General features: G+C 55.8%; 1 protein-coding gene across 2 annotated transcripts in view; it reads left to right on the top strand.

Moving 5' to 3' along the window:
* The first annotated feature begins 8,518 nt into the window (after positions 1-8,518).
* Positions 8,519-14,401, top strand: part of HVCN1 (hydrogen voltage gated channel 1) — a 23,682-nt gene continuing 17,799 nt past the window's right edge. Inside the window, exons 1-2 of one of the 2 annotated variants that reach the window (XM_004595302.2) lie at positions 8,519-8,600; positions 13,435-13,474. In XM_004595302.2, the coding sequence (XP_004595359.2) occupies positions 13,454-13,474 (21 nt within the window). In that variant the 5' untranslated portion in view covers positions 8,519-8,600; positions 13,435-13,453. The remainder of the gene's footprint in view (positions 8,601-13,434; positions 13,475-14,401) is intronic. The other variant, XM_058656543.1, reaches the window with a different exon arrangement.

Genomic DNA, 14,401 nt, shown 5'->3' with positions numbered 1-14,401 from the left:
ATAAAAGCACCAGTCTGAGTCCTGTCTGATCGAGCTCCCTGCTAATGGGCCTGCAGTGAACGACAACCCAGGCACTTCAGCCCCTGCCACCTGTGTGGGCGTCTGTGGCTCCTGGCTTTGAAGGCGTTCGAGGAGTGAATCATGGAAGACCCCTCCATCCCTGTCTTTCAAATACATCTGAAAGGAACAAGGTGATAATGTGGATGTAGCTGAGAATTCACGCCTGCCCACTGGGGCTGCAATAGCCCCCCTCCTCTTTCTGCAGCAGGTGGCACGCATGCTAGCCTCATGCTCTTGTTTCTGAAATCCATTTTCTTTTTTTTTTTTTTTTTTTTTTTTTTAAGATATATTTTTATTGGGAAGGCGGATATACAGAAAGGAGGAGAGACAGAGAGGAAGACCTTCTGTCCGATGGTTCACTCCCCAAGCGGCCACAATGGCCAGAGCTGAGCTGATCAGGAGTCAGGAGCCAGGAGCTTCTTCCAGGTCTCCCACATGGGTGCAGGGTCTCAAGGCTTTGGGCCATCCTCAACTGCTTTCCCAGCCCACAGGCAGGGAGCTGGAAAGGAAGTGGGGCTGCCGGGATTCGAACTGGTCCCAATACAGAATCCCAGTGCGTGCAAGGTGAGGACTTTAACCACTGGGCTACTGCACCAGGCCCCTTTAAATGATATTTGTGCACTCTGGTGAATAATTCAGGGCATCAGATCCTACTCGGTATCAATATTCATACTTGCCCATGTCTGTCCCCATTTGGTGAGTTAATATTAAAGCTGTACATCTTCCTACCTCTGGAACTTGTGGGTTTTCACCAATTTCTAGACATTATCCATGAGGTTAGATTAAATTTCAGTTTCCTATTCGTTTAGGAACTATTCTCGGCTGGCTCCATGTGGCTTATGGAAGGTTTTACTTGAAAGGAAGCGAGAACTGGAGAGGCTACAACCCAAAAACTGAAGGAAAAGTAATCACACATCCCAGTCTGTACACATCTATTTTAATTTTTTAAGCTTCCAGAATTATTATTAAATGAGTGTAACACTTTAAATAATTCATAAAAATCTAACAGTCCTGTGGATGGAGTGGCAGAGGATACTTAGGAAGTCCCCACAGCAACGGATGCTGCTCTGAAACAATTGTCTGTCTGGAAGATAGAGATAAAGAGCTCCGGTCTCCATGCTTGCTGCCCACCTGCCTGCGGTTCCTGGGTTGGGCCTGTCTGATCCCAGGATTGGGGAGCACCCACGTGGGAGGCAGGGACTCAACCGATTTCTTGAACCACTACCTCCAGGTCTGCACTGAGGAACCTGGCAACAGGCCACTGCGGTGTGAGCCACGCAGTGTCTTAGGCACTAACTACATGCCCGTGCATCAGCAGTGGTTCGGGGGCTTGCGCTGGGGACCAATGGGCCATGCATCCCTCTTGAGGTCCGGTTTGAGTCCTGGCTGCTGCACTTCCAGTGCAGCTAAGAATGGCCTGAGTTCTTGGGCCCCTGCACCCATGTGGGAGAGCCAGAGTTCCAGGTTCCTGGCCTCAGCTGGGATTGTGTCCACGTGGGGTGTGAACAAAGTGTATGGAAGATCTGTCTTCCTCTTTCTCTGAGGCTGATTTTCCAATAAATAATCTTTAAAAAGGTTTAAAAAAAAAAAGGCAAGTCAAAATTGAATTCTTTTAAAATATTGCAATCAGTCTTGCCTATTCTTTTTTTTTTTTTTTAAAGATTTATTTTTATTACAAAGTCAGATATACAGAGAGCGGAGGAGAGACAGAGAGGAAGATCTTCCATCCAATGATTCACTCCCCAAGTGAGCCGCAACGGGCCGATGCGCGCCAATCCGATGCCGGGAACCTGGAACCTCTTCCAGGTCTCCCACGCGGGTGCAGTGTCCCAATGCATTGGGCCGTCCTCGACTGCTTTCCCAGGCCACAAACAGGGAGCTGGATGGGAAGTGGAGCTGCCGGGATTAGAACCGGCACCCATATGGGATCCCGGGGCGTTCAAGGCGAGGACTTTAGCCGCTAGGCCACGCCGCCGGGCCCAGTCTTGCCTATTCTTTCCCCTAGCTGCTCTGCCAGGTGCCCTTGGCCCTGGTTTTCATGCCCCTTTCAGGGTGATGCTGTGAGGTAGCCGGCCAGCCATGGTGTGTGTCTTCCCTAGCCTCTTGTTGAGAAGATACAGCTGGTATAGAAGCTGTTTCCCTGACTGAGGGTGTCATGAAGTTTTTCCCATTGTAACCCCCCTCAGCCCCGATTCTACGTTTTCTAGCATATTAAGAGAACATTCTACCTCCCTTTGTTGAGAGCAGATAAGTGTGAAGCCAGAGGTACAAAAGCAAAATAGCTCCTCGGAAACAGCACTCCGTCATGATCAAACACGGGGTACCTGTTTTGTGCCAACAGACCAATGCTGCTTATCTGGAAGCACTTGTTCTGGGTGACTAGCAGAACCCAGTGTTGCCTGCTTAAGCCAGGCAGGTGGAGGAGTGTGGACCATACAGGGCCTAACTGGGAAGCAGGACAGCCTCTTTGATGCCAGGAGCAACAGTAGGACACACTCCAAAATCCCGCCAGGTGCAGCCAGCCGCTGTCTGGATTCGTGCCCACAGAGGCTCAGCTGGCTTTGCTTTTCTTTTTTTTTTTTAAAAAAAAGATTTATTCATTTTATTACAGCCAGATATACACAGAGGAGAGACAGAGAGGAAGATCCCCCGTCCAATGATTCACTCCCCAAGTGAGCCGCAACAGGCCGGTACGCGCCAGTCCGAAGCCGGGAACCTGGAACCTCTTCCGGGTCCCCCACGCGGGTGCAGTCCACAAGCAGGGAGCTGGATGGGAAGTGGAGCTGCCGGGATTAGAACCGGCGCCCATATGGGATCCTGGGGCGTTCAAGGCGAGGACTTTAGCCGCTAGGCCACGCCGCCGGGCCCTGGCTTTTCTGTAGTAGCTGTGGCAGGCTTTTGGTGTAGCAGCTAAGATGCTGGTTGAGCCTGCGTGCCTTAGCACAGTGGTAGCTTCAGGTCCCAATTCCAGCTTCCTGCTAACACACACCCCTGGGAGGTGGCAGACAATGGCTCAAGTACTTGGGTCCCTGCCACCCATGGTGGAGCCTTTGGATCCCACCCCTGGCTTGGCAGATGCAGGCATTTGGGAAGTGAGGCAGCAAACAGGAAATGCTGGGATTTGGTAAGTGGCACTCCACCCTGCGAGGCCACAGCCATCCTCTGGGCTTCTGGCTTTTGAGGCCAGTAGCCTCTGGTCACAGGTACATGAAGTGCCCAGACTCATACCCCAGTCCTACCATTCTTCCTTCAGTTGTCAGCTAGGAAAGTTTCATTCAGACGTTCCCTGCAGCCGTTACTTGGTCATCTGAGGTACAAGATACTTTCCAGAGTTTGTGGGAAATTGAAAGCCAAGTTTAGGGGCTGGTGCTGTGATATATCAAGTTAAGCTGCCGTCTGTGACAATGGCACCCAGCTGGGTGCTGGTTCAAGTCCCAGCTGCCCGACTTCCAATCCAGATCTGTGCTAACACGCCTGTGAAAGCAGCAGGAAGGTGTTGCTAATTCTTGGCCTGGGCTTTGCACCCACATGGGGACACCCAGTTCTCTCACAATGCGTATGTTCATGATCTTCGTCCTGGAGCCCCACTTGCGCTTTTTCCTGGGCCTCTCGGGGAGGGTGTCATGAGAGTCCAGGCAGCCCCCTCTCTGCCAGTGACCATCAGGGAGGCTGTGGCCCCTGCCCTCAGGGGTGGTGCCCCAGTGAGCCACCCGGCCAGTCTTGCTGTCGCAGCTTGCCTGTTTTCACCCACGGGGACCTTGCTCCTGTGGTCAGGTGGCTGGACCTGCCTGTGCTTACAAGCTTACAGCTCCTGGTAGGCGGAGTCGCCTTTAAGGAGCGCAGTGGACATTCTGTTCCTTCCAGCTTGGCACCTGTCACACACACATACCACCCCCTACCCCGGCCTCACCCTGGTGCTGTGGGAGCGGCCGACCCCACCAGGCCAGTGGAGGACTGCAGAGGACAGTAGGGCTCCAGGAGCTAGGGAAAGGCGAGCTGACACAGTCTCCAAGGCCCTTTGGCAGCCCCATGTGGTGACCTCAGGCCAGTTTCTCACCACCTGGGGGAGCCAGGGAGTATGTTTATAAAGCAGTGGGCCAGGGGCAGGGTCTGACTGAATGGGTCTGGGCACCACCTACACCTGCACCATTCTCATATTGACCAGGATGAAAATGTACATTTCTCAGCACTGACTTCCTTTTTAAAAAATACATTTATTTATTTTTATTACAAAGTCAGATATACAGAGAGGAGCAGAGACTGAGAGGAAGATCTTCCCCAAGTGGGCTGCAACGGCCGGTGCGCGCTGATCCGAAGCGGGAACCAGGAACTTCTTCCAGGTCTCCCACGCGGGTGCAGGGTCCCAAAGCTGCTACTCTGAGAGCTTTTCTAACACATAGCTCTTGGGGCGTCCTTTCCCTAACCCGATGCACTCAGTTTCACCACCACTTCCTCCGGGAAGCCACCTCCCCCCTGTTCCCCTGTGACCTGGCTGCCTACTCAGTGCCCAAGTCCAGCCCAGCTGCATCCTGCCTGGTGAGCAGGACCAGTGGCTTCATCCCCCAGAGCTGCCCAAGGAGCTCCTCCCCATTGGCTTTGCCACTGGTGTCCCCAAGTGCCCCGGATTAAGACCATACTTCTCCCTGAAGTTTGTCCCCCACAGAGATGCCTGGTGCTCCGGCCAGACACAGGCTGGCTTCTGAGCAGGAGACTTCTGTGGGTCCCAACCGCTTGGTAGCACGCAAAGGGTCCCCAGGCACGGCAGTTTCTGTCCCGGCTGCCATGAAGGGGCCCCTCCAGGCCATGAGCAGTGGGCTCACCTGGAAGGAGCAGCTTTTCTTTTGCAAAGAACACAGACCCTGTCCTCTTGCAGCACCTTCAGCTGGCTGAGCTCTGGACCCTGCTGCCAGTTCAGGACATACCACAACTGAGTGCAAGGCACGAGGACCCAGGGTGGCTCACCATTCAGCCAGGGCCTGCTGAGGTAAGAAGGGACGCCTTGGTGCAGTGGCCCACTAGCCATGCTCCCCGCCAGCAGTAGTGAGGGCACTCTGCGCGTGGGGAAGGAGGAAGTGAAGTGAGTGCAGCCAAACCCACCCACCAGGCTGCAAAGCAGCCCAGGGCAAGGGACACAGTGACAGAGTCATCCTTGCCACCTCCCAAGCAGCACATCGCCTTCAGGCCTTGCCCAGAGCCAGCAGAGTGGCAGCAGGGCAGATGCCCGCCCAATCCCCCTGACATATACACACAATGGGCCATGTGCGGTGGGCAGGATCTGCTCCCCTGGGACCTCCTCCCCCGCCCCTGAGTTGACTTCTCGCCCAGTTCAGGCATGGAAGCAGGTGGTGGAAAGCTGGTGTTGACTCCTGTGGGTGAGGGCCAGTTCTTCAGGGCAAGAGGAGTCATGTGACACTGCGTGGCGTCCTCTGCCTGGCGCTGTCTTGCCCAGTGCATAGGCAGGAAAGACTTCCCCCACACCTGGAGCTGGGACACCTGACCCCAAACCTCAGCACCCGCCACACTGGCTGCAGGTAGGGTTGGAACCCACAGAGAGTACTGAAGGGGGCTGGAATGGTGGTCCTGCCTCTCCAAGCCACGTGGCACCTTCCAGCCCTTTGTTCCACACTTGGGAAGGGATCTTCTTTCCCCTGTTTACTGAGGATAGTCCAGCTCCACTACCCAGTTGCAAAGTCAAACCTGCTGCCCATCTGACACGGCCCCTGTACAGCTCAGACAGGGCACCAGACCCAGGCAGGATGGTGTCTCACCCAGCCCTCCCTGCACTCAGCCTGCCATGTGGCAGTCAGTCGGTTCCGCCCTGCGCTGTGCCCTAAGCCCAAGCCGCCGCCGCTGCTGCTCCCTCCCTGGCCCAAGCTGCCCATCTCGGCCAGCATCTCTTCCAGCAGGCACCGGTCTGACTGTACAGATGCGTCACTGACAAACAGCTGCAGAGCAACGAGGTCATGGCATGAGCTGCGACACCAGAGCAACCTCGAGAGCCAGGCCCAGTGAAAGTCAAGCAGAAAGCCCACAGCTGTGCAGCCCCCAGGGTGGCAGCAAGGAGACAGGAAGTGGTGGCGCTGTGGGCTGGGAGGCGGCGGCGAGGAGAAGCTGCGCATGCGCCCTGGCAGACACACAGCTGCCTCACCTTCTAAATGGCCGATTTTCTCATCTAGCACCTAGCATATCCTGAAATGTAGTTTTAAATTTTAGATAACCAGCGATGGGCTTCATGGCACAGTGGGTTTAGCCTCCACCTGGGATGTCCACACCTCAAATTGGAGTCCCTGGGCTTGAGTTCTGGCACCCCTGCACCTGACCCAGCTCCCTGCTGCTGAAGGACGGCTCAAACGCTCGGGCCCCTGCCACCACGCGGGGGAGCCTCCTGGCTTCGGTCTGGTCACTTGCAGAGTAAACCTGCATCTAGGAGAGTATCTCTTTCTCCAACCCCATTTCTGTGGTGTTCTTTCAAATAAATAAACCATGCACACTAGATCAGGCACTGCCATTTTTTTTTTACTGTTTTATTTTTATTGGAAATGCAGATTTACAGAGAAGATAAGACAGAGACAAAGATCTTCCATCCACTGGTTCTCTCCCCAAGTGGCCACAGTGTCTGGATCTGAAGCCAGGAGCCAGAAGCTTCTTCCAGATCTCCCACGTGGATGCAGGTGCCCAAGGCTTTGTGCCATCCTCTACCGCTTTCCCAGGCCACAAGAAGGGAGCTGGATGGGGAGTGGGACAGCAGAGATACGAACGGGCACCTTATGGGATCGTGGCACATGTAGTGTGAGGGTTTAGTCACTAGGCTATCACACTGGACCCAGCTGTTCCACTTGTGACCCAGCTCCCTAATGGAGGATGAAAGCTGTGGAGGATGGCTCAAGTTCATGGGCTTCTGCCACACATGTGGGAAACCCAGATGAAGCACCTGGCTCCGGACTTCTGCTTGCCTCAGCCCCAACTTCTGTAGCCCTACACTAGGGTGGTACACCAGTGGGTGAAAGATCTCTGTCTCTCTCTCTCTCCCTGTAACTCTAGTTTCAAATACATAAAAGTAAATAAATAAATAAAATTGCCCAGGAGGAGTCCTGTGGTCCCCTGGACATCCCCAGCAGACAGTCACAGTGCTGAGCGAGTCTGCTTTTCTCTCTCCTCCTGCTCCTGCGGCCTCTGATGAGGGGCACCCCCATCACAGGATGCTGCGTGCTCCCTTCCTGACTTACCCCAGTAGGACTGTAAAGCACCTACTAGGTGCCAAAATCTGTACTGGCCACCTGAGAAGACTGAGTTGTAGAAGAATTTCAGTGAAAATAGCAGCAGTGTTTACGGAGTTCTCCAGAGCAGAATGCCCTCGTACATAGAAATGGATCCCTGCTGGTGGACCCGAGACATGAGCAGGCTTGGGAGCTGCAGACCCTTGGGTCCAGGGAGCCAGTGGTCAGGGCCTCCAGCAAGGGGTCAGGGCCATGCTTGGCACTCTGCCAGAGCAGGGTCTCTTGAAGCCAGCCCCTGTCAGTACTAAGCTTGTAAGCCAAGGCAGCAGACCAGGGCAGGAGGGTGGGGGTTCCTGGGAGGCACTTGGCTCCTTCCGCTCTCTCCACCCATAGGGAAGGGGCTGGGGAATCTGTCCTGGCTTCCTCTCTGACCAGCCTGAGCCAGGTGTGGGGAGCTCCTGGAGGAAGACCAGGGCAGGAAATGACCATGCTCCCTCTGCTGTGTTAACTAATAGAAGATCAGACCAAACCCACCTGCTGCCTAGTGATGGGGAGAGGGGAATGAATAGAAGCCAATGAAAGTGGAAGTGACAGTGCTCTGAGCAGAAGGATGCCCCTGACCCCAAAGGCCACACCCGGTCCCAGGACCTGTGAGTGGCTTGCAGATGCTGGGCGGGGAAGGGTAGCGCAGGTTACCCAGGTGGGTCCTCCGCGACCACAGGGGTCCTTCTCCACGGAAGTCAGAAGGCCGCATGCTGGAGGGAAGTGGGCAGCTGGGCAGTAACACCTGCCTAGGTGTGTGGTCACTCGGTAACCCCACCCCACCAGAAGCAGGGCATATGCAAGAAGTTCAGGGGCAGAGGTAGTGTCCAAGCAGGAAGCAGGCAGGGCCTGGGGTCCCATGGGACACCCCTCTCCGCCTGCAGCTTCTGAAGAGCTTCCAGAGTGGCCACCCACCTCGGCACATTCAGGCCCCAGGACAAGTCACCCCTCCACCCAGGGGAAAGGTCTCAGAGCAGGGTGCTGGGGAGTAGGGTGTGGGGACTGATGGCTCCATGAAGGCAGGAAGTGGCTCCCTCTTTCCACCCTTCCACTAGGGATCCCCGGGGCCAGGATTCTCAGTCCCTCCCGCGGGTGGGACCTTTGTCCAGCAGGAGGCCCAAGCCTGCAGAGCAGGAGGGGCGCGGAGACAAGCAGGGAGATTGGCAGGAGCTGGGACCGGAGGCAGTGAGGCACTTGAGGAGGAGCCAGGAGGAAGGGGCGGGCAGTTGGGCGGTGCTGTCTCTCAGTCGCTGCAGTGGCCACAGGCAAGGAGGGCGCAGGGTAAGTTCTCCGGGCCCTGGGGTGGCACGCCCCCTCTCAAAGCCCCCAGTCTCAGCCTCCAAGGGCTGCCACGTCCCAGCAGGATCCCTGTCCCAACTGCTGTGACTCTAGGGCAGCCCAGTGTGGCCCAGCCTCGCTGGGGTGGGGACCTTGGTTCCTGGGAGTCTCCCCCGAAAACAAGGGTCCTCTCAGAGCCACACTTCCCGGGCAGAAAGCCCTCACCTCATCTCACCATGGGCAGTTCCAGGTTAAGTCTGTCGTGGCCTCGCTTTCCCGGGCCACCAGCAGCAAGTGAAGTAGGTGCTGGGGCTGTCTTCCTCCTACAGGTGGAGAAGCCGGGAGTAAGAGAGGCCAGGCCAGTCACCTTGGGTCGTAGCCATGGGAGATTGAGGCAGCTCTGACAGCCAGCTCTGTGTGACCCCAGGCTCACACAGGGAGACCACAGGAGTGAGGTGAGGGGAGGCGGCGCTGGGGACCCCTGCAGATACCTGGAGAGGGGACGGACGCTGAGGAACCTGAGGGGCAGGTAGGAACTGAGGGGCGGTCTGGGGACTGGAGGAAATTTCAGGACTGAGGGTGGCACTTCCCTCCCAGGAACTCCTCCGACAGCCCCTAGGCCTGGCCCTGGCGCCTCTGCTGGGTGCCAGTGGGGGGCTCCGGCATAGCATAGCGTGACCATAGTGCCTCCCACCCCCTGGGCTGCTTCTCTGTCTTCACAGGGGCTGAGGCTAGTGTAGTGCCTGGGGCCAAGCCCGAGCAGAGCCCCCTCCACCTCCATGCCTCCGGAAGCATCCTGGGCCATGCACAGGTTCAGGGCTCTCAGATCTGTAGCCTGTCCGCACAGCCAGCACCTGGACACTTGTTGAGTAAGAGCCAGCCAGGGTTAGCAACTTCTCCCCAGCTCCCCTTCTGAAAAACCTTGCACAATCCCAGAACTTCTCTGCAGCTCTGAAACCTTTGATCTACACTGGCCTGGCCAGGAGAGGGGTAACCCAGGCTGCTTTGCCCTGTCCCATTGGCCTGCAAGTCAGGAGCTACCATGCTACAGGCCTTCCTCAGCCTCCTTGAAGACCCCGGGCTGGCAGGTTCTACCCCTCAAGGTATCCCAAATCTGGGTGCCCCTTTATGTCTCCCCTCCCTGAGATGTCAAGTCCAGGCTCCGTCACCCCCACAGTGTCAGTGCTGCACTGCCGGGCACGGGCTCTTGGAGCTGTGATGCCTAGGCACGTGGTCCCTGTTCCAGGAATGCTCATCCCCAGGGTCCGCTGTGACTCAGCCCCTTGAAATGCCAGGAACACTCAGAGGTCACTCCTGGCCTCCCTGCCCGGCGGAGCTGCCTGCAGCTACTCTCAGGTGTACTGCTCTGGTGTCTTTTCCTATCCCCCACCCAAAGATTTATTTACTTGAAAGGCAGAGTTAGAGAGATAGTTAGAGAGATCTTCCAGCTGCTGGTTCACTCCCTAAATGACAGCAACGGCCAGAGCTGAGCTGGTCCCAAGTCAGAAATTTCTTCTGAATCTCCCACGTGGTTGCAAGGCCCCAGGCATTTGGGCCATCCTTCACTCTTTTCCCAGGCACATTAGCAGGGAGCTGGATGGGAAGTGGAGCAGTCAGAACTTGAACCAGTGCCCATATTGGAGGCTGGTGGGGTAGGTGGCAGCTTTACCAACGATGCCACGGCGCTGGTTCCCTGTTTTTCCTTTCACCCAGCACTGCAGCCTGGGAGTGTGTGATCCTGGCCAGGTATTTTCTTGGTCTCCTGTTCACCTCTTTGGCAGTGACGTCAGCTCACCAGGGTCCTGACCCTTGTCTTCGCCTCTGTGTTACCCAGAGCCCAACATGGTGGCCTGGTGTCTGGCAAGGGTGCAGAGGGCGCTGCCTGCCTCCAGCAGCACAGAGAGCACCCTCCTTTCCTCACCGCATCCTTCCTGCCCCTCCACGCCTACCGTGGCGTGCACACAGGCCTTAGCAGCAGCCTCTGCCCTCCACTGCTTGGACCCAGCTCAGCTGTGAGTGCAGTCATCTGTACCGTGTACATCTTTGCTGTCGTGGTGTCACTGTACCCGGGTTCCCGAGGGAGGTGTGCGAGTCCAGGGTGTGGCCACTTTGAAGGTACTGTCCTGTGCATGGAGGTGCTGGCCCTGTTTCCTGCCTCGCGGGAGGAAGGGACTGTCCGGGTCACCTTGCTTCTCCCTTTCATGTTCCCTTTTGGTGATGGTTCCACTTGAGCCCACCTTGTGCAAGCAGGGTGAGGGCCCCCAGGAGCCATCCGGGGAGCACACCCAGGAGGTCGGCTGCCTGCAGAAGCTGCTCTGCCAGTCAACCTGCAAGAAGCTCTTTGGAAGTCCCGTGCGCCCTGGGTGCTGTACCATTGGGGAGCACCGGAAACTCCCGTGCATATGTGTGTGTGTGTGTGTTTAAGATTTTATGCATGTTTTTTCCAGCATGGTAATACTTCAGGGTTTTCTGATTATGAAAGTAACGTGAGGCATGCAGGGTCGGTTAAGGCAGGGGCAGATGGGGAAGGCAGCTTTGGTGTTCACCTTTCATGGAGCTAAACCTGTGGCTGCTAGGACTCCTGCACTCCCTCATGTGGCCACAGCCTCGGGTACTGGAAACAATGCAGCACTTGGGCCGGAAGTCCAAGGTTGGTCTCCATCCAGGCATGGTCCTTGACGGGATTGCTTCCGGGGATTCTGGGGACAACCCGTGGGTTTGTCTTGGCTGGCTGGCGGAAGCTACACATCTCCTGGCTTAGGGCCTCTTGCAGCCACATGGCTCGCATCTTGGGGGGGTCTCTCTGACTCCGCCCTCTGCTGCCATGCTCATGCCTCCTGATCCTCCCACTGGGCCTCTTCTGATTTGCATTAGGACCACTAGGTGACCCCCTATTCCCTCCAGGGAGGAGGTGACCTCACAGAGATGTAACACGTGGCATTTGGAGTCAGAGTGCGTTCTTCTGCCCATCTCCCCTGGAAGCTTAGAGAAGTGTGCGGGCTCACATTTATGGAAGGAGAAATGTGGGAGTGAGAGACATCCACAAAGGTGCTCCCTGTAGCCCACAAGGACATAGAAGAGGGGTGGGGCCAGGGGACACTTGGCGCCTTTTAGTCTTTTATGCTTGCACCTGTCTGCTTGCACGTGTCACCTAGGTTAAAAAGAATTTTTAGAAGTCAACATGGTCACGGTTAAGTTGAAAGTTTCCAGAAGCAAAGAGAAGAAAAATACCCACCCCACCCCACCCCACCCCCACATCTAAACAAGTTCCCTTTGGGCCCCATCCACACTGCCCACCCGTGGTTTCCCTGACCACCACAGGACCCACAGCTATGCAAAGTCCCACGCGCATGCATGTGTTGACCTGAGTGGGACCCCATGGGTGGACTTTGATATTGTGTGCTGCGTGTCAAAGCCAACCCCAACCCCATAATGTGTATGTTCATCTCTCTCTTAACTGGAATGAAAGTCCCACAGTATAACCACTTGAGAGAATGTTGTGTTTATGTTGAGAGAAATGGACCTCCTCCATTGCGTGGGGCTGGGCCAGGCAGATACTAGCAACTAGGACTTCACATCAAGCTTCTCTTGTGGGTGTCAGGGACCCAAACACTGAGTGTCTATCACCTGCCACCTCCCAGCATCTGTGTGAGCACAAAGCTGGGGTCATGCGCTCACCCAGGGTGCAAACACAGGTACGCCCAAGCAGAATCATAATTGCCAGGACAAGGCCCGGCGGCATGGCCTAGCGGCTAAAGTCCTCGCCTTGAACGCCCCAGGATCCCATATGGGTGCCGGTTCTAATCCCGGCAGCTCCACTTCCCATCCAGCTCCCTGCTTGTGGTCTGGGAAAGCAGTGGAGGACGGCCCAAATCTTTGGGACCCTGCACCCGCGTGGGAGACCTGGAGGAGGTTCCTGGTTCTCGGATGGCACAGCACTGGCTGTTGCGCTCACTTGGGGAGTGAATCATCAGACGGAAGATTTTCTTCTCTGTCTCTCCTCCTCTCTGTATATCTGACTTTGTAATGAAAATAAATAAATCTTTTTAAAAAAAGAAGTAATTGCCAGTACAAGCTCTTGCCTCCAAATTAACCATTTTATTTTTGAAGATTGATGTATTTGAAAGGCAGAGTGACAGGGAGAGACAGAGAACTCTTCTATCCACCAGTTCCCTCCCCGAGCGCCTGCGATGGCATGTGTGTGTCCCACACGGGAAGCAGGAACCCCGTCTTGTAGGCCCGCTGCTGGCTTTCAGCCTGGGCACTAGCGGCAAGCTCCAGGTGGGAGCCACATATGACACTCGGCACTGTGATGTGGAACATGGGCGTCTTAACTAGCTGCTTAGCTGCTCGGGCAAACATCTGCCCCTGCAGCACTTCTTCTCAACGCGGTGCTCGTGCGGCAGACACTCCACCCCACCCTTTTCCCCTTCTGAGTGCCCGGCAGCCACTCACCTCCCTTAGATCTGGCTGTCCTGGGCGTGGCACAGGTGTAATCCTGTGGAGCCTGATGCTGGCTAGCTGGCTGCATCCCCCAGCCTAGCACTTCAGGGACCGTGTGGTGTTCATCTTCATTCCTGCTGTGGTCCATCCCGTGGTCTGGATCGGCGGTGCTGGGTGTACACCCTCCCCGACCCCAAGTGCTGATGGCTGTGGCGGCTCATTGGCCCCCTCTCGGTTCTTGTGGGTCAGTGCCCAGGAAGTCTGTCCCTGTGGCGGACATAGGTGGGGCCGCGTGCTGCTTGCACACACTCTGGAAGCTCATGGGGCAGATGGCCAGAGGATGGAGCTGGACCAAGCTGGACCAAGCTGGACAGATGTTTTCTTTATTTTCCAGATCCAGAGGCAGCAAGATCATGGCCGCCTGGGATGAAAAGGTAAAAGCTGAGGTCAGGCAACCTCTGAATCATTCTGTGTGGTGTCTCAAGCCGGATAGCAAGAACATTGGGAGCTCTGCTGTGCTGAAGTATTTAAGATGTGTCCATGTGACAGGTAGAGGGAGAGCTTCCATCTGCTGTTTGCTTTGCAAAGGCTGTGGCAACCAGAGCTGGAGCCTAGAACTCCATCTGGGTCTCTTCTGTGGCAGGCACTTGGGCTCTCTTCCATACCTTCTCTCCTAGGCACAATGACAGAGAGCCAGATTGGAGGTGGAGTAGCCAGGACTTGAACCTGCTCTCATATGGGGTTCTGACATCACAAACTGTCGCTTAACCTCCTGTGTCACGACACAGGGCCCTGTTTTCATGTATCAGAAAGGCACAAAACCATCTGCTGGTTTGCTCCCCAAGTGCGCAGAATAACCAGGGCTGGACTAGACTAAAGCCAGCAACCAGGAGCTCCATCTGGGTCTCCCACATGGGCGACAGAGACCCAAGTGCTTGGGCCATTTGCTGTTACATTTGGAGGAACGCTGTGTGGAAGTGGAGTAGGTGGACTTAGTCCCAGGCACTCCTTATGTGGGCTGCAGGTGTCCTGAGTGGCAACAACTTGACCCACTGTGCAAGGTCCGGTCTGTATCTGAGGTATCTAAAGTCACGAAGACGAACCGTGTCAGTTTGTGGGACCTGCATGTGGCCTGGTAGTGAGGGTGGCTTTCTACTGCCAGCTCTGCATCATCATGGCCTCCTGGGCCCTGGTCCTTGTCTGGAAGACAAGAAAATATCTCACCACTCCTGAAGGCTGGCAGGGAGGATGTGGGGACACGGTGGTCTCAACTCTAGGCAAATACTGGCCCCATTCAGGCCTCTGTTTTACAAGTCAAGAAACTTGGGGAGTTGGGCATTGTGGTGAGAAGGTGAAGTTGC

Source organism: Ochotona princeps, chromosome 29 (genome assembly GCF_030435755.1).
Source record: "Ochotona princeps isolate mOchPri1 chromosome 29, mOchPri1.hap1, whole genome shotgun sequence".
In the NCBI taxonomy this organism is placed as follows: domain Eukaryota; kingdom Metazoa; phylum Chordata; class Mammalia; order Lagomorpha; family Ochotonidae; genus Ochotona; species Ochotona princeps.
The sequence above is the reverse complement of the archived record's forward strand: the minus strand, read 5'-3'. Positions and strand labels throughout refer to the sequence as shown.